Here is a 24,185-nt window from a genome sequence, read left to right on the forward strand (position 1 = left end):
CAGAAATGTAATAAGACTTTTTTCATTGACAGTCAGTGTTCCCTGTTACCAAAATTTACTTTATGAATATAAAGAATTGAATGTCTTCAGGACAGTACTTTTGCTTAAATGTCAAACCATTATTTTCCCAAGGCACATCAAACTGGCTCTGCATAGCCCAGGCCTCTAAAGCTTGTGTGCACACCCTAGGTAGCATGTGAGATACATTTTGTAAATATAGTTTTTAAAATAATGCTTGAGACTTCCCTGGCGGTCCAGCAGTTAACACTATGTGCTCCCAATGTAGGGGGCTTGGGTTCGATCCCTGCTCAAGGAACTAGATCCCAAGTGCCTGCCATAACTAAGAGCCCACATGCCACAACTAAAAGATCCGGCATGCTGCAACTAAAGACCGGCACAGCCAAACAAATAAATAAATAAATAAATCTTTATAAAAAATAAGTAAAATAAAATAATGCCTTAGGAGTTAGGAAAAGAAAATATTAGAACATTTTTACCTTTGTATTATTTTTAAAAATCTGTGTAGTTTATCATGTACATAAATTATAGGTATGGAACTTTGTGTATATAATTTGTTAATAAATAAGATGCATATTAAAAAGTTTTCTTATGGTTTGCCCAGTCAGGTGTTTGGAGGCCATTGGAGGACAGGATGATGAAATATAGGGCCTCAGCAAAGATAGAATTTAGAACCAATTCCCTGACTTAGAAGATAAGGAAAATAATTCATAGACTGTAATTGAGTTGTCCAACTTTGCATAAGTGTTCAGAAACAGGAAATGCAGTGGCTAGAATCTAATCACTGACCAAGCAGAATCTGGGTCACTGGACTCGTAAACCAGAAGTGACTGTTGAATTTCTCAGGTTGATGCTCCTGGCATATATGCTTGATCTGTGTGTGTGTGTAAATCTCTGACATAATAAGCCATACTCAGGCACACCCTGTTTCCTTATTCAAGCATCTTAATTTCATCCCATTAAATCTTTGAAGTATCCGACTACCAGAAGGCATGAAGAAACCTGGGCTGAGAGTCTTCATTCCAGGAGACGTGATCTTGACTGCATGGCTGGTTTGAGGCGCATCACTCTGAACTGCAACACGCTCATTGGTGACCTGGGTGCAAGTGCTTTGGCAGAATCTCTTAGTGAGGATTTATGGCTTAGAGGGGAATTCTAAAATTGAAAATATTGAATTTTTAATATGAAATATGCTTAGCTTTTGGCATGATACTATTGTGATAGGATTTTTTAAAGCCTCATTTTACTGATAGCTTTTATTTTGCTTTTCAACTTTCTCTCAGAGTTGCATATATCCTTTACAGAAAATACAGAGTAACAAGAGAACAATTACCTATAATTTTAATACCCAGATATAATCACTGTTCATTTTGGTGTATATACTTTCAGTCTTTTTTTTCTACAAATATATATGTACACTTAGGGATTACAAAAATAGAATTGTAGTATACTTGCTATTTCATATGCCTGCTTTTTTCACTTAATGATGTATCATGTAGTATTGCGTCGTATTGATGTCCCATAGTTTAATCAATTCTTTGCAATTCTATTTAGACAGTTTGCTTTTCCCTGTCAGATACAATGTGAATACGTTGTATATACATCTCTGTGTGCATCGGGATTACTTCTGTAGAATAAGGTACTACAAGTGGAATGACTAAGTGTGACCTATTTTTAAGACATTTGATACACATGGCCAAATTACCACCCAGAAAGGCTATGCCAATTTATAGTCCACCCCAACAGTAGATGGGAAGCCTGCCTCTCACAAACACTGGCCTGTAGCACTTGTAAAAAAATGTAAAACTACAAAAATGAGTACCTCTCCATTTTCTATGCAAGTGGGATTACTCCAAATTTTATAACTTTTTTCAATTAATTCAGTATGAGCATTTTAGCAAGTCAGTAAATTTGCATCTCCTACATCATTTTTTGTGATTGTTCAGTATTCCATTATATGAATATGCCACAGTGCACATAGCTTATCCATTCTTGTATATAAGCTTTGTCCAGTTTTTCACTTACAAATAGTACTCTGATATATATCCTTACCTATATCTCTGACTATTTCTTTTGGTTAAATTCTTAGAAAGAGAGTTGTTGGATCCAAAGTGTATAGATATTATTTAAAGGCTTTTCTTACAGAATCTTGGCTTCATCTGATAGGACAATAACCACATTTTGTTTTATTTTGTATTCATTTGATTGACTGGTGAGGTTTACTGGCTGTTTGCATTAATTTGGCTATTTGGTTAATTATACCCTGTGTCCATTCTTCTGTAGTGAGAGTTTGTAAGGGTTGTATCATATCCTGTTAGATCCGTATGTCTGACTTGCTATTTCTGTCTGTCATGGGGGTGTTGAAAGACTCCAGTTATTTTAATGTGATGGTCCACACAACACTTAAACAAAAGACTCATCATAGTTTCCTTTCATGTAATAGTTTTTAATCCCTGTGCTTTAGTGATGATCCCTTTGGTTTAAATGAGTAGGTTGTTCAGCCCCAGAACTACTAGAATTCATGATCAGTTTTTCTGGGTTTTGTCTGACCTTTTACTGCGAGGGTTCTTGACCATCATACTTTCATGATAGGTTTTTAGTATGTATTCTCTATTCACACATTGTTGAAAGTTTTTATTATTTGTATCCTCTTAGACTTGTCTTTTTTTCCTCTAAAACTAACAGTTATTACATTTCTTCTATTTTGTTTTCCCCTTTGAACTAGTTTCAAGTGTGATTTGGAGCTGAAGATCATGATCAAAAGAATGCAGTGCATTTCTGAGCTCCACCAGGTTTTGCTTGTGAGGTTTACATGCCCCTGCCGCCCTTGCTAATTATGAACTGAGATTCATTTTGTGATGCTTTTTGCTCATAGGTTATATACAGTTATTCTTCAGTTCTGTAATTGTAAAATATGTTGTCTGATTTATTGGTACTAAAGCCAGGGTTATCATTGCACATCCAAGAAGAGGTTTTTAAATTGGATTATGCATTATGTGTGTGCGTATATGTCTCTGTTTTTTTCCATACCCAAAATTACAAACCTGCCATGACTTGTCTTGTGCAGGACTCTTCCACACGTGAGAAAACGAGAGTTGTCTATATGTTAAATCTGTAGAGTTAGCAAGTGACCTTTTGTCTTTCATCGAAAGCACTTGACCTGCAGCAGTGCGGCCTCACCAGTGAAGGAGCAAAGGCTTTACTAAAGGCCCTTGAAACCAACAGAACTCTGCTCGTTCTGGATATAATAAAAAATCTGCTGGTTGGTATGTGGTCACTTTTTTAAAATTGATAAACACATAGCAAAACAAAAAGAATTTGTTCAGGTATTGACAGTTTTTTAAAACTTAATGTGTTTAACTTTCCTCATCATATCCAGTTGGCCCTTGAACAACGTGGGGTTAGGGGTGTCGACCCCTACGCAGTTGAAGATCTGGGTATAAGTTTATAGTCAGTGGTTCCACATCTGTGGATTCAACCAGCCTTGGATCATGTAGGACGATAGTACCTATGTACTGAAAACTATGCGTGTGTCAGTGGACCCACGAGGTTCAAACCCATGTTGTTCAAGCTTCAACTGTACTTTTCTAGTGTTGCACTTCCCTTATGTTTTTAGCAGCTACTGTACTAATTAAAGTGAATTATACTTGTCAATTTTTCTTATCTCTACTCTGAATAGAGGTGAACCTAGATACTAAGCCTGCTTCCACCAGGAGCATTCTTTCTTTCCTGTGCAGCCTCTGAATTCTTGCCAGGAGTACTTTATTCATTTGTCAGATTCACAAGTAAGTTTGTAATCATCTTCTGTATGCCAGAGATGGGTTTAGGGACCACGGATAAAGCAGTGAACCAGACAGACAAAAGTCTTGCCCTCATGGAGCTTACATTCTAGTGAAGGAGATCAGATAGAAATGAGTAAACAGATAAGTCATATAATTTTAGAGGGTAGGAAGTGCAAAAATATCTTAATGTAAGGAGAGTGAGGGAGAGCAGGTAGGACTCCATTGGATAGGTTTGTTAGGGGACAGCTTCACTGGAGAAGTGGCATTTGAACGGAGACCTGAATGAAGAGAGGAGCAAGCCATGGAAGATGTGGAGTAAGCACATTCCAGGACAAGGAGGCAATGAGTATGTAGGCATGTAGGTGGGTGGAGTATTTAAGGAAAAGCAAGGAGGCCAATCTGGGCAGAGTACTGAGTGAAGAAGAATGTGGTAGGACATGAGGTCAAGGAGCTAGCCAGGGGTCTGCTCTTGTAAAGTCTTGAAGGCCAGAGTAAAGATGTGGATTATTCTAAATGAGTAGAGGGGTTTGAACTGGAAAAAGGCATGATCCAAATCGTATCTGAATAAGGTGACCTGGTATAGAGAAGGGACTTGGGAGGATAAAGAAGAGGAACAGGGGTCTTCCCTGGTGGCGCACTGATTGAGAATCCACCTGCCAATGCAGCGGACGCGGGTTCGTGCCCCGGTCCGGGAAGATCCCACATGCCGCGGAGCGACTGGGCCCGTGAGCCATGGCCGCTGAGCCTGCACGTCTGGAGCCTGTGCTCTGCAACGGGAGAGGCCACAACTGTGAGAGGCCCGTGTACCGCAAAATAAATAAATAAATAAATAAAGAGGAATAGGGAGACCAGTTAGGAGACTATCACAGTGCTCCAAATAAGAGATGTTTATGGCCTAGGTTAGGTTGGAAGTTTGCAGCAAGTGAAAAGTGGTTGAATTCAGGTTGTGTTTTGAGGGTGTAGCTCTCAAGACCTGCAGATAGATGTGAGGTATGAAGGAAATAGTAACAAGGAGACAAGTCGTTGATAATTATGTGTGCAACTGGGTAGTATCACTTAGAAGAAGGGGGCTGATGGGAGGAGCAGCTTTTGAGGGAATATCAGGACTTGGTTTGTTATCTTGGATGCCCTGGTTTGATATCTTAGATGCTCTTTAGGTATCTAAGCGTCTGGACGGTGCTCAGACTGTACTTTGTATCCAAAGGTATCCAAAGCCACTTCAGATGCAAAATGTTTCAAGTTGACCTTTGCTGCTGCCAAAATAGTAGCCACTGTGGGCAGTCTGCAAGATGGCATCTTAGGTTTCTGAGGAAGAAATTAGAATACACAAAGGGGGAAATAAGTGTATAATTATATAATGTAGATTTCATATTTAAATGTATGGGAAAAGCAATAATTAGTTGCCTTTTGGTTTTAAATGGAAATAGCCACTCATTGGAAAATAATTACTCTAATTTCAATTCATTTTACTTTAGATCATTCTGTGATGAAAACAGTTACCAAACAAGTTCTCCAGATGGAAGGAGTGCCAAGTCAGAGGTATATAACATGTTTCAGTTCTCTCGGAAGAATTCCTCTTTAATGGCTTGGTTTTCTTTCTTTCTTAAAAGAAAATTATCAAGGTACTTTCTGCCATCTTAAAACTAAGATTTGAGTCAAATCAAATGGCTTTTCTGTTTTTGAAAATGTTGTGTGATGCTTTAATTTAGGTTCCCAGATATGCAGATTGAAAACCTTTTAACTTCTTATTTTCTGTAACATATTATCGTTAGTCACAATAGTCTTTTTTTTTTGGAGATAAGAATGAATAGCAGGAGCAGCATTTGTGAAACCAAATCTAATATGAAACTGACTCTTTCTTGTGAGTAAATTTGAATTTTGAAACAGCAAAACAATAAGGTTTAATGAAAAGCAAAATAAATTGTTTATGTTTATGATCTGCCAATTTCCTACAAAGAGTTTTGTGGTGACTTTAGTTATATACCAGATACATTAAAATCACCAGTGGACAACACATCTTTTATTCAGGTGCCCTCTGAAAGTTTTAAAACTTTGTTGACTTCATATCACTGAACGGTCCACTTTAAAATGGTTAAAATTATAAATTTTCTGTTTTGTGTCGTTTACCACAATTTTTAAAAAATGTGTTGTTTGAAGATTTTTGGGGTTTATAAAGGTATTGTATTAGCATAAAAAAGAAAAATTTAAGAGACCACCTCTAATCCCATTATCCTATCAAGCAATATTTACATTTTAATTTTCTCTTCCTGCTGTCTATAAACATAGTTCCACATAGCTTCATTATAATTTGCCATTCTTATCTTTTCATACTAAATTTCAATTCTGTAATTCATAGTTATACTTTTTAACATTGCATTCACAAGGTTTCATTGAGTTGGTCAAGTTTTTAAATTGGTGAAAAATTGGAAATAACCTAAAATAAACTATTGTAAACATCTTCATAAATACAGCTTTTTTTTTTCTACTTAAAGTTGTATGTTTTTGATTCTCTATTCATCAACTTGCTTGGACAACAGTGTATTAAATAAGTTGTTAAGAGTGTTTATGAAGTCAAAAAAAAGCTTATGATCGTCTGCCAATTGTTATTTCAAGAGAGTGATATTTTAATAATCAAATAGTACATTCAAAGAAGTTAAGATTTGTGATATCACACTAATTAGATATTATTATTAAAAATTTATATCATATGTAAAGCATTCTTAAAATAGCTACCTTGACTTTTGCTATGATATTAGAAATGGAAATCTATATAAATAAAACATGTATATGTAAAACATATTAGGAATTCTGTAAAACTAGTACAGAATAATAGGGCATCATGGAATGAGAACAGTTAAACATTTTTTTTTAGTTAGCATGATTAAACAAAGTGGAAATGTAACTGAAGTATACAAACTCATTGAGCTCTTTTAAGAGTAATTTTATTTCTTGGGCTTTTTTTTGTGTTTGCCTCAGTTATTTGGAGACATAGAAGTAAGCCAAATCAGTATCTGGGTATATACCTAGATCCAGGTGAGTATAGGGGTGAAATAATGGTGTGAATTGTGTCACATTTATATTGTACTTATGTATGCCTAATAAAAGATGGGAACTTTTATTAGAAATTTTTTAATCTCCTAACAAGAAAAGTGTAATTAAAAAAATTTTAATACAAATGTATTTGCATTAGTTTCTGAAAGTAAAGGAAGGGTATACACATACATACCATATGCATACAAACATTTTTTTTGATGGCAATTAAGTTAAAACACAATAAAATAGCACAAAATGAACTGAGCTCCTATATATTTTTAAGAGGCATGTAAATCACACAGGATCGTGTGTTGATTATCAATAAGCTACACTCTATGAAATATTTGTCCTGTATTACCGCATACACTCCATTTTACCCTGCATCCTAATGCTGCTAAAATATAGTAGAAAGCAGCAGCATAGGACAGGGAGATCAGCTTGGTGCTTTGCGATGACCTAGAGGGGTGGGATAGGGAGGGTGGGAGGGAGGCTCAAGAGGGTGGGATATGGGGAAATGGGTATGCATATGGCTGATTCGCTTTGTTGTGTAACAGAAACTAACACAGAATTGTGAAGCAATTATACTCCAATCAAGATCTATTAAAATAAATAAATAAAATACAGTAGCTTTGAAGGATAAATATAACCATTTTAACCTATGATGTTTGTTTTCAGTAAATTCAAATTAAATATTTAAATGTGAATTTTAATATATGGCTTGTTCTAAGTAAAATATTAACACGTAGGTCTAGTTTTTGCAACCAAATGCCTCTTTACTACTGAAATATAGGGTAAGTCTCCACATTTCACTCTTTCATCCAGTGGGTTTCATTTGTTTTTTTGTGTGTTTTCTATATGAAATCAAAGGAGCAGTGAAGGTTGACAGGCTTATAGGAGGGTAAAATTGACTCACCTACCCCCCAGCAACTTGCAGCCTTATAACTTGTATTGTTTTTACATAGAAAAATTCATCTTAAATTTAACTTTTGGTCTACTTCTGAAGATTCTGTTTGGCAGAAGTCATGGGTGTATCTGTGTTTCTGTGTCCTTGAGATTCAGAAATGCCAAAGGTGTTCTACGATTCAGGAAACTTGAGTGTTTCTACATGATACATAAAATGTATCATACTTTGGGATTTTTTAAAAACTTTTATTTTTGCATTTCTGCACATCTCAATACTTTTGTTTTAGTTAAAATAACTTGTTACTGTAGAGAACTTATATTTTTTTAAAATGCTGGCTTATGTAAAACCTTTGTACAAAACCGATCCTCTTTTTAATGGGCTTGGCATCATTGTCAAGTGCCTTTTTGATTCCTTTCGACGTGTGCACGTGTGACATTTGCTCTGTAGACCTTTGGTGCATCTTGATTCCTTGTTTTCATGCTTTGTCAAACGTAGTCTTGGCCACAAAGAAGCCTGTAAGTAATGGAAGGAAACACTCTGCTGGTCAAGAATGTTACCCTCCTGAAGCGCTACCACCTGGAGTGTCTGGTTTCCGGCCATTGTGTCCTGCAGAAAGTGCAAAAAGCAACAGGTAACCTGTTTGCATTCCCTGTCTTTTTCAGTCATTTAGAGTTCTTTATTTTGGAACTTGTATTATGTGGGTGGTCTCTGGTGCTTTGTGTAGGGAAAAAAGGTAACTCACACATGGCTTCTGCCTAATGAGCCTTCTAAGGAAGAAAAATTAAAAGTAATTGGGAGTTTCAAGTTGTTTCTCAAGTGTCACAACAGAGGTAACTCCGTGGGAGTCTTGAGGAGACTAAAATGATCACCAATTGTGCATGTGAGAAAAGTTTCATTAAAGGCAGATGTAGTTGAGCGAAGCCCTACAGCACAGAAGTAGGAATTTGGATACGTACGAATGGGAAAAAAGACATTTTAGGCATGGGAAATAGTTTAATGCAGAATGGATGAAAAATATGCATTAGACCTCTTCTAAATCAACTGGCTTATTAACTCAGTAAATCAGATTTAGTGAGTCAAACTAGCATTACCTGATTTCTTATCCAGGGGATAGCTGTTCATAGTAATATTTGTCACAGAACAGTAAATAAAATGGTTGAATTATAGCTTTAGGCTTGCTAAGTGAAATAGATGGCTCTAGATGATCTTCAGGTGACTTACTTGGTAGTAATCAGGAAATTGGGGATTAACAATTGCTTAAGAAAACAAAGAGAATTGATTTTAAATAGTACTTGAAGTAGTTACTGTGTAAAATATCTGTTCAGTTGCTCATGTTAAATGGATGTTTCTAATCCCCACTGGACAACCGACTACTTTTTTGCAAATGGTAATGTGAATTGCTGTTGCATAAACTATAGTGTTGAATCCCCAGTGTTTGCACTTGAGTTTCACAGCTCTGTGGTTTCCTGTCTTCTTCCTGAGACACTTAATTGCAGGTCCATCCTCGTCACACAGGGTGGTAAATTAGAGAACGATTAATATCACCATTTAAAGAAGAGAGGCTGAAATCTCAACGGTCCTGAACATAGGAGCTGAAGGGGCCTCTCAGCAGTTCAGAGAGTTATTAGCAAGCCAGTAGGCTGAATTCTGTTGTGTTTTCTCCGTAGCAGAGCCCTCCAGGTCCTTGTTTTGAGCTTATTTATTTTTATACACAATTCTGTATGGATACTGTTCATACTACTAAATAGTTGTATTAACTGGGTTTAACTGGTGATGTATTTACATGAAGATCTAACTTCGTTTTGTTGCTATCTTTTTAGGGGCTTTCCATTCATCAAAGCTCGTGATGTATGTAATCAGTTGGTGGTGTGTAGCTATCATATTTATGATATATAGGGCTTGAATTGGGAAAGGTGGATGGTCATTCTTCTTGCTTTTTAAACTGACAGAGCCTTCCAAGAAGCATTTCCCTCTCTGAAATAAATCCATGTAAAACATGTTTGGTCGCTCTCCCAATGCAACTGTGTAGTTGTGTGGATTTGGCACATAACGGGCAGCCTTGTGGTGATGTCTGTAAACAAGGAATCCTGTTTTCCAGTCCGCAAATCAGCTGTTACCCAGTGAAACGAACTTGACTGCCATTTCTGACCCCTCACATGGAGCTGTCATACTCAAGAATGTTCACATATTTTCAAGAAACGTTGTTTGCGGGCTATATGTACAAATTCCTGATCTGAAAGCCAATATAAAGCAACATCTCCCAAACCTCTGCTCTCTCACCAAGGCCACACACATTCCCTCGCTTATGGCCTCGTGGCAAGCGAATACTGTCAGTATCAGATTCTCCTTCCCAGTGGTCTTGGGAGACTGCATAGTGGCTCTGTGAAAGGGACCACTGCTGAGGTTGAGAGAAGAGCATCTTGGGTGTCAGTCCTGGCCTTGCATTCCCAGAGAGAGGGGTGTGCACCACGTTCTCTTGTTAGGGTTTTCCTATGCTGCAGGGTTTGCTGCTTGTTGTCAAAATGATGTCCTAGTGACTTGTCTTCTTCGTGGTTATATAATCCCAGCACACTTCTTTATGATCTGTAAACTTTTATGGGGTTGTGGCCAGGTCAGTTTTTAAATGTTTGGAAATGTCCTATTGAACAACATTGCAGTGGCAGTGAAGCTTGCTGGGAGAATTGTTGCCCTAGTTTTGGCTTAAGGGTGGTGAGAAGATGAAATTTTTGATGGGTCAGTTTTAGTTGTGTATGTGTATGTGATTTATTTTTTTTAATTCTAATGTCTATTATTCACAGCTTAGATATGTTGACTTCCTGATTATTCATCAGTCCCTTTACTGATGTATTTTCCTCTGAAAAACTACATTTTCTTCCAGACTGTTTTTGTCTGATGGTGAAGAATAAATTTTTCATTTGCAGTATAAAATTGATTTGAGAAAAAATGTTTACCTTGGATCTTCACTTGGCTTCTGTGAAAGAAACGTAATAAAATAATGTGGGCAATTCCCATTACTAATCCTAACCACGTACAACAGAGGTCTGTACAGTAACATAGCAAAAATAAGTTACTGTACTTTTACTTAGTCATTGCCTGTTTTACACTAAAGAGCAGTGAGAGACATTTATAAATAATGATACCTCAGATCACTTTTGTTAAATGTCCTCTAATATTTGGATATTTGGTATCTGGCTTGTGTTGTCTTTTATGCAATCTTGTCTTCTTTCTTTGCACTTTAGTTTAACAACTCTATGGTTTCCTATCTTCCTGTGACACTCAGGTCCATCAGAATTTCCTGTGACGGTGACAGTAGGGAGTCCTTCCTCCTCAGAAATCGAAGAGGTCGATGATTCCTCAGAACGTGTTCAGGAGGAGCCAGAGAAAATCCATTTGAAACAAGAAGTATTGCAGGTACAAAGTTATCACTTTAAAGCTATAGAGAAGATTATTTTTCAAACGGAAGGCTGATTGCAACACAGCACAGCTTGTGTGAGGGTTCTGTTTTCTCATGCCATCTGCATTGTATCCCCTTGAATGATTCCTTAAGCTTAGACCAAGGTGAATGGTGGACATTTGAACTCTAAGAAATTAAAATCAAAACATGTTGTTAGTAATATATTTTCCTTTCCTTAGAACCTTAGTATATTAGATTTAGGGAGAACCTTAGTGATCATAAGATAAGGAAATTGAGTTCTGAATGAATACAGTCAGCTGATTCAGTGCTCTTGTTTTACAGATGAGAAAATGGACAGTTCTAGTTGAACTCTCTTTTTATAAGAGGAAAATATGGCCTCATTTTAAATAAAAGTAAAGTTGAAAAAAGTTTTGATGTTGATAGTCTCCTTTCCTAAAATCAAAAATATCAAGAAGCTACATTCTATTACCAAATCATCCTGACCTCTAATGTCATTCCTTACTTTTGTTTGTATGGACAGAAAAGAAAAATTGATTTTTATAAGAAATTTTTACACCTCAAAATTAATATATTTATTTTATTTCAACTTTAATGCAGAGCTGAACATTTCTAGTAAATAAAGGAACACCATTTGTGGGGGACCTTGTTTTTGTGCTACAAAGTCCATGTTTAATTTTTTAAAATTATTTAGTATGATTTTCTCTTCATATGAAACATGACACTTGACAGGTTTCAGAACTATTTATCCCATTATTGTACGACTACGGGAATTACTCTTTGATTTTCAAAAGAGAAAGTTAGATTTTTATTTTTTAATTAAAATTAATGATAATATAGAGAAATTTTAAGAAAAGAACTTAGAAAATTATGAAATGTTAGAGTAGGAGAAATCTATAGTTCCTGTAGAGTTACTCCCTTTCGTTTTATAAATGAGCACCTACAATTTGTAGAACGTAAGTGGTTTATTAGTAAATGGCAGAGTATGACAAGACCCTAGAGCATCCAACCTGCATTCCTTGTTATTTTAGATGTGGTGTATTCATTTCCTTCACGAATAGACCACAAGATTGTATTTGTAAAAGCAGTAATAGACACTGGGGAAGTCCAAGAAGTTTAAACACTGGGACCACAGAATAGCAGATTCAGAATGCACTGAGATCTTTTAGCTCTTCTCTGTTTTGTTGTTTTTTTTTTTTTTTGCGGTATGTGGGCCTCTCACTGTTGTGGCCTCTCCCGTCGAGGAGCACAGGCTCCGGACGCGCAGGCTCAACGGCCATGGCTCATGGGCCCAGCCGCTCCGCGGCATGTGGGATCCTCCCAGACCGGGACACAAACCCGTGTCCCCTGCATCGGCAGGCGGACTCCCAACCACTGCGCCACCAGGGAAGTCCTCTTCTCTGTTTTGACAAGACACTACAGTGATGGTATCAAAGTGTTTAAGTATATATGCCCACAACAATCAAGAGATTTCAACATAGTTTTGAAAGACAGAAGACAGGTGGAAGAGTGTGAAACTGAAGCAGTAGAACAGAGGAAAAGCATCACCTAGAATATGCACAGGGACCACGTGCAACTGAGGAGGATTCTGACCCCACCTGAAAAAGTAGCCCCATGCTCAGGTGCGCATGTAGGAGAGAGGGTGGAGTTAGTTAAAAGTGTGACTGAGATAGGGGAGCTCATTGAAGGGTTGTGTTTGGAGGAGTGGACTCCCAGCCCCGCCCTCACCCTCCTGAAATGAGATGATTTCATTTTGAAAACAGTGAAACTGGCGAGAACTGGGGCAGCTAGTATGAGTTTTTACACCCTAGAAAACTGTGTTTGGGGGAGATCCTGTTACAGTTACTGCCCGCTTCTTCCTTCATAAGAAGCCAATCAATCGTTGACTTCAGGGAGCTTCCTGCGCTCATTCTTAAATAGAAAATAAGTGTCATTTGCCTGTTGAGTAAAGCTTACAACATGAGAGAGGGGGAAAGAGTGCAAACATATCCTAGTAGGACCAGGGACAATTTAGGGAACAGAATAATTTAAGAAAAAACCCTAATTAGTATCCTGAGAGAGGTTTAGAAAGAGCTAGCAACTATAAAATAAGACAAGGGTATTAATGAAAAGGAGAATGGTCAGAAAGCAAGAGAGTTCTCCTGGAAATGAAAATATGGGTGCTGAAATAAATTCAGTAGGAATTTAAAAAATTTCTCAGTATATAAGAAAGAAAGACACAATGGAAAATGTGATAGAAATATGTTAGAGAGGCTGCATCTGGGAGATCCCACATGTTACTATTAGAAACTCCAGACCCAGAAAAACAATGGAGGGAAGCTGTCAAAGGGCAACAAAATTCCCCACAGCTGAAAGTAGACATCAGGCCTCAGATTGAAAATAGTTACGCAAGATGAGCAAGAATAGACTCATACCTAGGCACCCTTCATTGTGAAACTTTCAAATACTGAAAAAATAAATTAAAATAGAATAAAATACTGAGAGGATACATCCATTCCAGAGAGAAAAATACTGGTCACCTAAAAAAAAAGGTTACAATCTGACTTTATCATACTTGTCATGAGCACCATGGATCCTGGAAGGCACTAGAAAGATACCTCCAAAGTTTTTCAGGCACATAATTTTCACCCTAGGGGTTTGTATCCAGCCAAACTATCAGTCATACGTGGAAGCTGAAGAAGATATTTTGTACCCAAAGAAATTTGAAAAATTGACCTCCTGTGCTACACCTTAAGCTATTTATAGACATAATCCAGCAAAATGAGGCAATAAACCAAGAAGGAAGGTAATAGGGGATTCAGTGCAGATTGCAGCTAGTCTAGAGTGGAGAGGCTTCTATTGATTGTGTGATTGAGAGCTTAGAAACACCTTGAGGCATATTGTACTTACTAGGTGTTAGGCACTGTTGGAAGGGAGGAGGGAGAGGAAGAGGAGAAGGAACTTGAACTCCAGAGGAGAAAAGGCTATACGGACATAAACCTGAAGCACACTGAACTATGGTTGATTTTTAACCTACTATTGGTGAGGAAGGGAAGAATCCACTTCAACTTGACACTATAGATGTCCCCCTTTTCAGTGACACACAGGGGTAATGACCACGTATCTAATTTGTTGTCCAAACCAGAACTTGTCCAAACTCCTTACACTTCAATAGTGTAAGGAGGCGCTCTAATGCTGTAACATCAGGACAACAGGTATAAACTGGAACAGCCCAAGGCGGCTTGGGGTATGTGGTCACCCTGCACAAGGGCAGTGACACTGGCACAGTATGGAACGAGGTGTAGTCTATACACAGAGACACAGTACATCTGCAGTGGGCAATATTAATTTCATTGTAATAATGGCAATACTGTCTTGGTTTGCAGCTTTTATTGTCAACGTGCATGTAATCACAAATAACTAAAGTAAACTATACTTAGTATGTATTAGTATTAACTTGGTATGTACTGAAATGTATTGTGTACTAGTATGTACTTAGTATATATTAGGCTCTAAGTGTTTTTGCATATATTAACTCATTTAATCCTCTGAATAGCCTTATGAGGTTGGTGCTAATATCATTCCCACTTTTGAGAACAGGAAGCTAAGACAGGGAAGGAACTTGCCCAGGCTGTACCTAATTTAAGGTTGGATCGAGGCTTTGAGTTTAGGCTCTCTGCCTGTTCTCTTAAACCTTACTCCGTACTGACTCTCAAATAACAGAAGACTTAACTGCACATAGAACAGAATATAAATTTCAACTTTGACAACATAACAGCTAGGTTTGGAAGGTAGACAGAAGGTAGAAAAAAGGGAAGATGCTATGAATGTCCTCATTTTACAAAGCGTGACGTTGAGAGAGTTTCTAGTTGATCAACAATGTAGGTTTTTAAGTATATCACTACAAGTGAAAGAGATCATGAGCAGTGGAATAACTCATGATGACATAACTTTACTGAGCAGTGTGGACGTAGGAAAGAGTGTAGAGGAACTAAACGCTTATTAGTAAGTTAGAAAGTGAACAGATAATGCCTCCAATTTAGTGAGAAAATAGTCATGGAAGAGTATTACTTGGAAATGGAGAAGAATTCAAAATAACAATAGTTGGACCTCCCTGATGGTGCAGTGGTTAAGAAACTGCCTGCCAAGGCAGGGGACACGGGTTCGAGCCCTGGTCCGGGAAGATCCCACATGCCACGGAGCAGCGAAGCCCGTGCACCAGAACTACGGAGCCTGTGCTCTAGAGCCCGTGAACCACAACTACTGAGCCCATGTGCCACAACTACTGAAGCCTGCGCGCCTAGATCCTGTGCTTCATAACAAGAGAAGCCACCGCAATGAAGAGTAGCCCCCGCTCGCCGCAACTAGAGAAAACCTGCACTGCACGCAGCAACGAAGACCCAATACAGCCAAAAGTAAATAATAATAATAAAATAATAAAAAATAACAATAGTTGACGTAAACCTCATAAAAAAGGAAATCCATACAGCCAGTAAACACAGAAAAGTGTACGACTTCATTAAGTAACAAGTGAAAAGTGAGTCAAAACCAAGGAAACTACATGTCAATCAGATTGACAAATACATAAATAAAAAGTCTGGTAGTATCAGGTATTGTAGACCTGAAGTACTATGGGAATCTTCTACCCTGTTTATACTGGAGTATAAATCGACACAACTACTTTGGAAAGCATTTAGCCCTCTCCATCACCTGAAGGTATATAAATAGCCTGTGAGCCAGCAGCCCTCACCCCCGCCCTGTGTAAATGCACCAGAATAACGGGTACAGCAGGATTCCTGTCCATGATTTGCATTAGCACAAACTGAAAGCAAACCAAATGTCCATTAAGAGTCAAAAATTAAATAAATGATGTGTATTTGTACAGTGGGAAAACTCTCCAGCAATAAAATTGAATGAACTAGAGCTACAGGCAGCAATGTGGATGAATTTTTTAAACCAATGTTGAGAGAAAGAAATAAGATAGAAAAGACTTCATATACTATGATCCTGTACATAAAGTTAGATGTTGACACAACTAAACTCTTTTGTTAGGGATGCATGCAGGTTAAAGGAAATGACTGTCAAGAAGTGAGGTTGGTGTTTAACCGGGAAGAAGGAAGGAGCTTGTGATGAGAAAAGGATATGGGGGGTTTTTGCGATGCTGACAGATTCTAGTAGTGCTTATGTAAGTATTCTCTTTTTATTTGTCACATTGACAGTTTTGTTCTGTGCACTTCTCAGTACACATATCGTATTTTACAATTAAAAACTGCGTAAAGAATCGGTCGATTCTTGAGTGCTGGATGTGGGAGTGGGATGAGACCGTTTCATTTTAAGTCCTTCACTACTGTTTGCATTCGCATGTTCATTCATTCAGCATTAATTGCACATATTCTATGTACCAAGCACTCTTCTAATTTTATATGTGTTTAACTCATGTAATTCTCACAAGAGCTCTGTAATATGGGAGCTTATCTCCATTTTATAGATGAGGAAGTTGAGGCCTAGAGTTATACAACTTGTCCAAGGTTATGTAACTAATGGGTAGTGCCAGGCCCATTTGCCTCAGAGAATCTGAATATTTACAATATAATCTAAAAGAGAAATTTAATGACTAATTATAAGCAAAAAAATTGCACATTAAAGAAGATGACAAGTTTTCATCTATCCAGTTAGAGAAAAACACACAGTCTGTCTTTCACACACGTACATCTTATATGTATGTGTGTGGCAGGGATTCTCCTTATTAAGCAATTATTTATTGACCGTCTACGTTGTGCTAGGCACAGGTGCTGGGGATAAACCTTAATAAAATACACCCCCTATCTTCAAATAACTTGCACTCTCAGTGAGGAAGTAAGCCAACAGTTATAGTAGAGGTTATATACCAAGTGATACATCGCTGATGGCAGTGTAAAATCTCAGAAATCGTTTGGAAAGAAGTCTGGAGATAGGTACCTCAGAGCCTTAAAAATGTTCATTTGCTTTGATCTCAAACTCATTTTTATGGATTTATTGTAAGAATGTTATTCTCAATATGGAAAAAAGCCTTCATGCATAAAAACGGTTATTTTGTCTGATAATATTGAAAAGTTGGAAAGAATTTAAATGTGTAAAATGGTTAACCAGTAAACCCACTCAGTGGAATATTTTGTAGCCCACACAAAAAAATCAAGGTTATGAATCCCCTGATTATAGGAGAAATGATTGATTTCAATGTTAAATGGAGAAAAGTTGAACATAAAATTTGATATCCAATATGATGGGAGCTTTGTCCCAGAAAAATCACCCTAGCCGGTGTACAGAAGGGTGGAATGGAGAGCAGATGGCAGGAAGGAAAATTATTCCAAAGCCTTATCATTAGTCTTATTTAAGTAATAGAATATCAAGCAATTTTACTTTCTAACTTTTTTGGTTCCATATTTCCATGTAAGGGACATGAATTCTGAATACTTTGTAGGAGGAGGGTACACTTTTTCACAAAAATTGAACACTGTGTTCTAATTCCCTCCATTAGAGGGAGAAACTGTTGCATGTAATTGCACTTTGATGTGCTATCTAGAACCAGTCAGGAATTTTAGTCTACCTTCCTCTGACCGTGCTGAGGGTTTTTTGTTTTTTTGTTTATTTGTTTAGAATTTCTTTGAAATCAGTTTTAGAAGATTGATTAAACCATTATATTAAAAGTAGAGGAATTTTGCAATTTTTTTCCCTTTTTCCCCATTGAAAACTTGACTGGCTTTGGTAATGAAACATTAAAGAATTTGAAGTTCTTAGACTCTCAATTTTTTAAACATGTTCTGAATATAAAAATATATGTTCATTGAGCAAATGTTTGAAAACAATGAACAACTTCTTGAAGGAAATAAAAGCCACCTCTGCATGTACACACACCTAATCTGCTCTTTTGTCTTAAAAAAGTATCCGAAATATTTTGCCATGTCACTAACTACTCTTCTACATCAGAGAATTTGATTAAGCTTATGCATCATCTCCCAGGAAAAACGCACAGATATATTTTGAATGTAGCACTCCTGAAGCCCATTCATGAACTCTGGTTGAGACCTCTTGTCATTCTTAGTGGCTTCATAGCGCATTCCTACAGACGATGAGCTGTTTTTATTTAAACCAGTCCCAATTCGGAGGCTCTTAGCTTTCTTCTAGGGTTTGGTTATAAACAATCTTATGACATCATGTTGGTAGATAAATCTTTGCCCACATCTTTGATTTCCTTAGGGTAAACTCCTGATGTAGGATTGTTGTTAGCTACCAAAAGCTACTGTCCAGACAGTGATACCAGCTCCTCTCCCAATGATGGCAGGTAATAGAGTTCCTCATTCTTTAAGTGATTGTTCAAAGCAGTTAACATGTATAAATATACCTTACTGTTTTCATAAGTATAGGTATTATGATTGTTTATCACTGCATAAGAAACCAGCCCAAAACAGTGGCCTAAAACAATGACAATCATTTATTTTGTTCACGAACCTGGAGGTTGAGTAGAATATTAATTCTTTTACTACACTCTTACTGACTGAAAACAATACCTGTTTGACTAGCTCAGAGTTCTGTAGATCAGAAGTCCAGGCACAGCGTGACTGGGCTTCCTGCTCAGATATACACGGGAACATGTGGGTTCCCTCCTGAGAGTGTTAAAGCACGTGAAATTTAAGTGTAAGATATTGAGCCCCAAACATTGGATGTTCACCATAGTTTGTGTGGGCCACAGAGCTGAAATCAAGATGTCAGTCTGGCTGTGTTAGCGTCCAGAGGCTCTGGGAAAGAATGCCTACAGGCTTCTTCCGGCTTGTTGGCATAATTCAGATTCTGCAGTTGCAGGACAGAGGTCCCCATTTCCTTGCTGGCTGTCAGTCGGGGGAGAGTTTCAGCTCCTAGAGGCCTCTCGCTTGCCTTCTCTGCCGCAGAATTGGACTTCTTCAGAGCCAGCAATGGAGAGTCTCCCTTTTGTCCCTTTTGTACTTCAATTCAGGAAGAGTTCAGGTCCTTTTCATGGGGTGCCTGAGTAGGCCACATCCACCTAAAATAATCTGCCTATCTTAAAAGATCAACTGATTTTGAACCTTAATTCCATGTGCAAAATCCCTTCACTACAGCACCTACATTTAGAGTTTGATTGGATAAGTGGAAGGTTTGTGTACTTCAGTAAGTGGTCATCTTGGAGGCTCTGTCAGAATTCTGCCTATTGCAAGCAGTGTCCCCACTTCAAGGACCGAAGTGTCTTAGTTCCTAAAACTCCTAAGATAGTTTATCAGTGTTCATTTTATTTCAGTGACCTTGGTGAAGGGAAGACTACCACTTCCGTGAGCAGGAATGGCAGCCAGCTTCCTGAGTCCACAGTGTGGCTCTGCTACTTAGTGGTGTGACCTTGGCTGTGCTGCTCTACTTACTCTACTTCTCTGCCTCTGTTTCCCTCATCTGTAAAATAACATGGAGTTAGTGATCGTTCTTTCCTCGTACGATTTTTTTAATAAATTTATTTTATTTATCTATTTTTGGCTGCGCTGGGTGTTTGATATTGCTCACGGGCTTTCTCTGCTTGCGTCGAGCGGCGGCTACACTTCGTAGTGGTGTGCGGGCTTCTCATTGCGGTGGTTTCTCTTTTTGCAGAGCACGGGCTCTAGGCGCGCAGGCTTCAGTAGTTGTGGCACGCGGGCTCAGTAGTTGTGGCACGTGGGTTCTAGAGCGTAGGCTCAGTAGTCGTGACGCACAGGCTTAGTTGTTCTGAGGCATGTGGGTTCTTCCTGGACTAGGGCTCGAACCCGTGTCCCCTGCACTGGCAAGCGGATTCTTAACCACTGTGCCAGTAGGGAAGCCCCCTCTTAGGGTTTTGATGATTCGATTATTTAATACCCAGGGAACTCCAGGAACAGTGCTTGACTGTAAATTTCTTTAAAAGTGATTACTTTTTTATTATTTTTTATTTTATTATTTTTTTAAAGTTTTTTTGGGGGGGGCAATTTATTTTTATTTATTTATTTATTTATTTATTTATTTATGGCTGTGTTGGGTCTTCGTTTCTGTACTAGGGCTTTCTCTAGTTGCAGCAAGCGGGGGCCACTCTTCATCACGGTGCGCGGGCCTCTCACTATCGCGGCCTCTCTTGTTGTGGAGCACAGGTTCCAGACACGCAGGCTCAGTAGTTGTGGCACACGGGCTTAGTTGCTCCGTGGCATGTGGGATCCTCCCAGACCAGGGCTCGAACCCGTGTCCCCTGCATTGGCAGGCAGATTCCGAACCACTGTGCCACCAGGAAAGCCCCAGTGATTACTTTTTTAAAACATGCTTTTGAATCTGCAATTATGCAATTCAGGTATGCTAAGCAGGTTCGTTAATAGGACTTCCTGCTATAAAGAGACCCACAAATAAAAATAGAATTTTTCTTTCTTGGTCGTAACTTCTTATTTCTGACTTACTATGTTATATGCATATGCCTTTTATGGTGGCCTGCCACAAATTTATGTTGGAAAGAGTGGAATTTAAATAAATCTTTGCAAATTTGATAGATTTTGATCATTCATTTCACTGGCATGGTATGATATGACCAGTAGCAGACTAAAATCTGAGTTCACTTCTGGCTCTGCCCATAAATCCTGATGAGACCAATAGCTGGAAAGGCTTTTGGTTATTATACTATGAATTAGTTATAATATTGACTCTGTTTGCTTAGGAAACCCTGGAGGAGTGCCTAAAGCAGTTAAAGGAGGAAAGAGTAATAAGACTGAAGGCTGATAGACGAGTCAGTGAGGTAAACACGTTTCATCTGCTTTTGAGAGTGTTTTGGTTTTATTTTGATTTGATTTTAAGCCATATACACATATTTTGTAAGCTTTAAAACTGTAATATGTTGCAAATTGGTGGTATCATATGGACTTTTGCGTTTACTGGTATTTAGTGATCATATGATCTATATTCCAGAAAGCATGTTTTTAAAGATGTGAAAATCTGGTTTTGTGTATGTGTGTGTGTGTGTGTGCTTTTATATGACATTAGCTTATTTCCTGTTCATGATTCTTTGATGCAAGAAGGCACTTTCTGTGCATGTATTGTATATACAGTAACATAAAAGACATGATGAGACTCTCCTGGCAATGAATTAGGAAAGTGAATCATTTAAATAAATTTAAGATATTGGAAAACTTCTAAGAATGCAATGAAAGATAAAAATATATACTATGAGAATTACATTAGGTAATGTGCATGAAAGCAGGGCATAATCTAAAAAGTTCTATCTAAATATAATTTATCACAGGGTGAGTGTAGGGAGGAATTTTTGAAAGTGCATCCATTGGATTGGCAGACACTCATTCAATAAATGTTGAGCACCTGCTCATGTAAGGCAAAAGGGGCATCATGAACATTAACGGCCTTTCTGAGAAATACGAGAGTTGAGCTTACAGGGGGTTTTAAGTGCGTAGATGCTGAGCGGAAGGGGAAGAGTGCACGGGGGTGAATATGTTGAAGAAGCCAAAGAAAATATTGGTGATCGTACATTTAATAAATTGGGTTGGGTATGATTTAGGACTTTTAAACGTAAGCATTAGATATTTTATTCACTAAAGTTAATTCTTAACATTCAGCAGAGTTGAAATATGTTTTGTTCAAATCAGATTCTATAATTCACTTTCTAATTTAAGGGAAACTTAAAGCAGGTCATTTTCTAATGTGGAATAAGGCTCCATTATGAATTGAACCAGTTAGAAATGTGATCTTTTGTGAAAGATCATTAATAAAACGGTAACTTTGGTTTATTTATATACCACCTAAGTGTTATATAGGAAACTTTGTTGGGTGCCTGTGGGTTTTGGTTATTATGTGATATGGTCTCTGTCTTTACTGGCGGAGGGTTACATTAATTATAAATTAATTCCATTTTGAGTGTTTTAGTTTTGTACCTTGAAACTAGGCAAGACTACTTTTTGTTTGTTTTTTGTTTTTTGGGGGGTTTTTTGCGGTATGTTAGCATCTCACTGTTGTGGCCTCTCCCGTTGCGGAGCGCAGGCTCCAGACACACAGGCTCAGCGGCCATGGCTCACGGGCCCAGCCACTACGCAGCATGTGGGATCTTCCCAGAGTGGGGCACGAACCCGTGTCCCCTGCATCGGCAGGCGGACTCGCAACCACTGCGCCACCAGGAAAGCCCAAGGCAAGACTACTTTTGATGACAATGAGAAAAAATCATGTCAGACGTTTTCAGTCTTCTTGTATAGCTGGAACATGAAAATGCCCAGTTAAGAAACACAACTTTCTCTTTGTCTGAAGCCCTTCATGCCCACTCATTGACAAGCATGATCCTGGATGATGAAGGTGTTTGGGGCAGCACTGAGAATTCTTTTCAGAAGTTCCATGCTTTCCTGGTTCTCCTTAAAGATGCTGGGTTAGTTCATTTCTCTTCATGGCATTCTTCTCTTTGCGACTCTAATGGTAGTTTGCTGAGGAACTGGAGCAATTTTCATCACTTACGTGGCTATATTTAGCCAAATTTAGTGTAATTATAGGTAATATAGTTGACATTTTAAAATGAGGAATTAAATTTTTTAAGAAATGCATATAGGGAAGCCTGCTTTGGTAGAGTGGGGAGCCCATTATAAAAGAGTAACCTGTAGACAGAGTAATTAGTAGGTATAGTTGTTTTGTAAAGACTAAATTAAAGGCAGTTTTCATTGAAAATAGTCGGGAATGCATAAGAATTTTCCTATCTTTCACTTCTTTTGCTTGTTTGATAAGTTTGAATTAAAGTTATCTTTGCCTTAGACATAAAAATGATTATTAATCTGCAGGGGAGATAAAGGTCAGTGGTTCTCAACCGGGAGCAATTTTGCTGAAAGAGGGAAGTGGAGATTGATAGTTGATGGAGTGGTGTTTTGTCAGTGAATGAATTGGTGTTGGTGTTGGGAAGGAAGGAACAAACACATTCTTGGAAACTGGAGGAAAGGTGGTAAAGAAGTGTAGGAATGGAGGTGTGACAGGCAGTGGACAGGGTGCATGGAACATATTGAAGCTTCTAGTGAGACAGTGGGATGTCTCCTAGAGGATGAATCTGGAAAGGGCTGAGGATTTGGGGGAGATAGAGGCTTGTAGTCTGGAGTAGGATGTTAGCTTTTAAGATTTTAGAAGTAGGGCTTCCCTGGTGGCGGGGTGGTTGAGAGTCCGCCTGCCGATGCAGGGGCTACGGGTTCGTGCCCAGGTCTGGGAGGATCCCGCATGGCGCGGAGCGGCTGTGCCCGTGAGCCATGGCCGCTGAGCCTGCGCGTCCGGAGCCTGTGCTCCGCAATGGGAGAGGCCACAGGAGTGAAAGGCCCGTGTACCGCAAAAAAAAAAAAAAAAGATTTTAGAACTATTTCATGATTGTAAGTCTGGGGAAATCTAAACTGCTCTTCTGTGATTATAATAACCTTTGTCTTTTCTCCTTTCCTCCTCTCGTCTAGGCTTGGGCAGTTGGCCACAATGGCTGGTATAGATCAGTCAGATTTTCATTTACTAGGTCGTCCCCCCATGAATTCTCCTGTTAGTAGTCCACCTAAAGAAGAAAAGAAGGCACTTGAAGAAGGAAAATCAGAATCAAAACAGGGTGCCCCATAACAAATGCAAAATAGCCAAGTAAATGGACAGAACAGCACTTAATGATTCTAAGAGTGATTAGCAAAAAGGAAATGACCAAGTCAGGGAGAAAACAATAATGATCAGTCTCTAATAATTCACATGCTCGGGAGCTAGAAGACTCTGGAGTCCTTTCCAAATCTGAGATTAGTAAATGTGGGCCCATTTCATGATACTGTACTTTTGTAAATAAGGAGACTGGAAGTTCTTGAGAAAATTTATGAGTTAAAGCAAACTGTCCTTAATGAAGAAAGAAGACATTAGAGAAAATATTCCAGATTTTAAATTGTATAAATGTCTATTCTGTTCATATTTTATCTAGGTTTCTATTTGTATGCAGTCAGCTTACAATGAAGGAACACTAATGAAGGTACACATACTGATATAATTTTTAAAATAAGTAGTCCAGACATAGCTAATAGGTAACATATTAGAGTGA

At 38.2% G+C, this 24,185-nt stretch overlaps 1 protein-coding gene across 3 annotated transcripts; it reads left to right on the forward strand.

Moving 5' to 3' along the window:
* The first annotated feature begins 5,275 nt into the window (after positions 1-5,275).
* On the forward strand, positions 5,276-20,894 carry LOC308611500 (uncharacterized protein). 3 transcript variants are annotated; one of them, XM_081260248.1, is made up of 6 exons: positions 5,317-5,339; positions 6,777-6,833; positions 8,233-8,368; positions 11,018-11,148; positions 16,181-16,313; positions 20,817-20,894. In XM_081260248.1, the coding sequence occupies exons 3-5, from the start codon at positions 8,260-8,262 to the stop codon at positions 16,256-16,258; spliced, it is 318 nt and encodes a 105-aa protein (XP_081116374.1). In that variant the 5' UTR covers positions 5,317-5,339; positions 6,777-6,833; positions 8,233-8,259; the 3' UTR covers positions 16,259-16,313; positions 20,817-20,894. The 3 variants fall into 3 exon arrangements, with proteins under 3 accessions (XP_081116376.1, XP_081116374.1, XP_081116375.1); XM_081260250.1 differs by lacking the exon at positions 6,777-6,833 and having other exon boundaries at positions 5,276-5,339; XM_081260249.1 differs by lacking the exon at positions 5,317-5,339 and having other exon boundaries at positions 6,528-6,833.
* Positions 20,895-24,185: the final 3,291 nt, after the last annotated feature.

Source organism: Mesoplodon bidens, assembly GCF_964165515.1.
Source record: "Mesoplodon bidens genome assembly, contig: HAP1_SCAFFOLD_120, whole genome shotgun sequence".
In the NCBI taxonomy this organism is placed as follows: Eukaryota; Metazoa; Chordata; class Mammalia; order Artiodactyla; family Ziphiidae; genus Mesoplodon; species Mesoplodon bidens.

Bases quoted from the DNA above. Each gene is read 5' to 3' on its own strand.
- LOC308611500 (XM_081260250.1), top strand. From the start codon at position 8,260: ATGGAAGGAAACACTCTGCTGGTCAAGAATGTTACCCTCCTGAAGCGC. The intron at 8,369-11,017 runs GTAACCTGTTTG...TGTGACACTCAG, and splicing joins GAAAGTGCAAAAAGCAACAG to GTCCATCAGAATTTCCTGTG. The intron at 11,149-16,180 runs GTACAAAGTTAT...CTCTTTTGTTAG, and splicing joins TGAAACAAGAAGTATTGCAG to GGATGCATGCAGGTTAAAGG.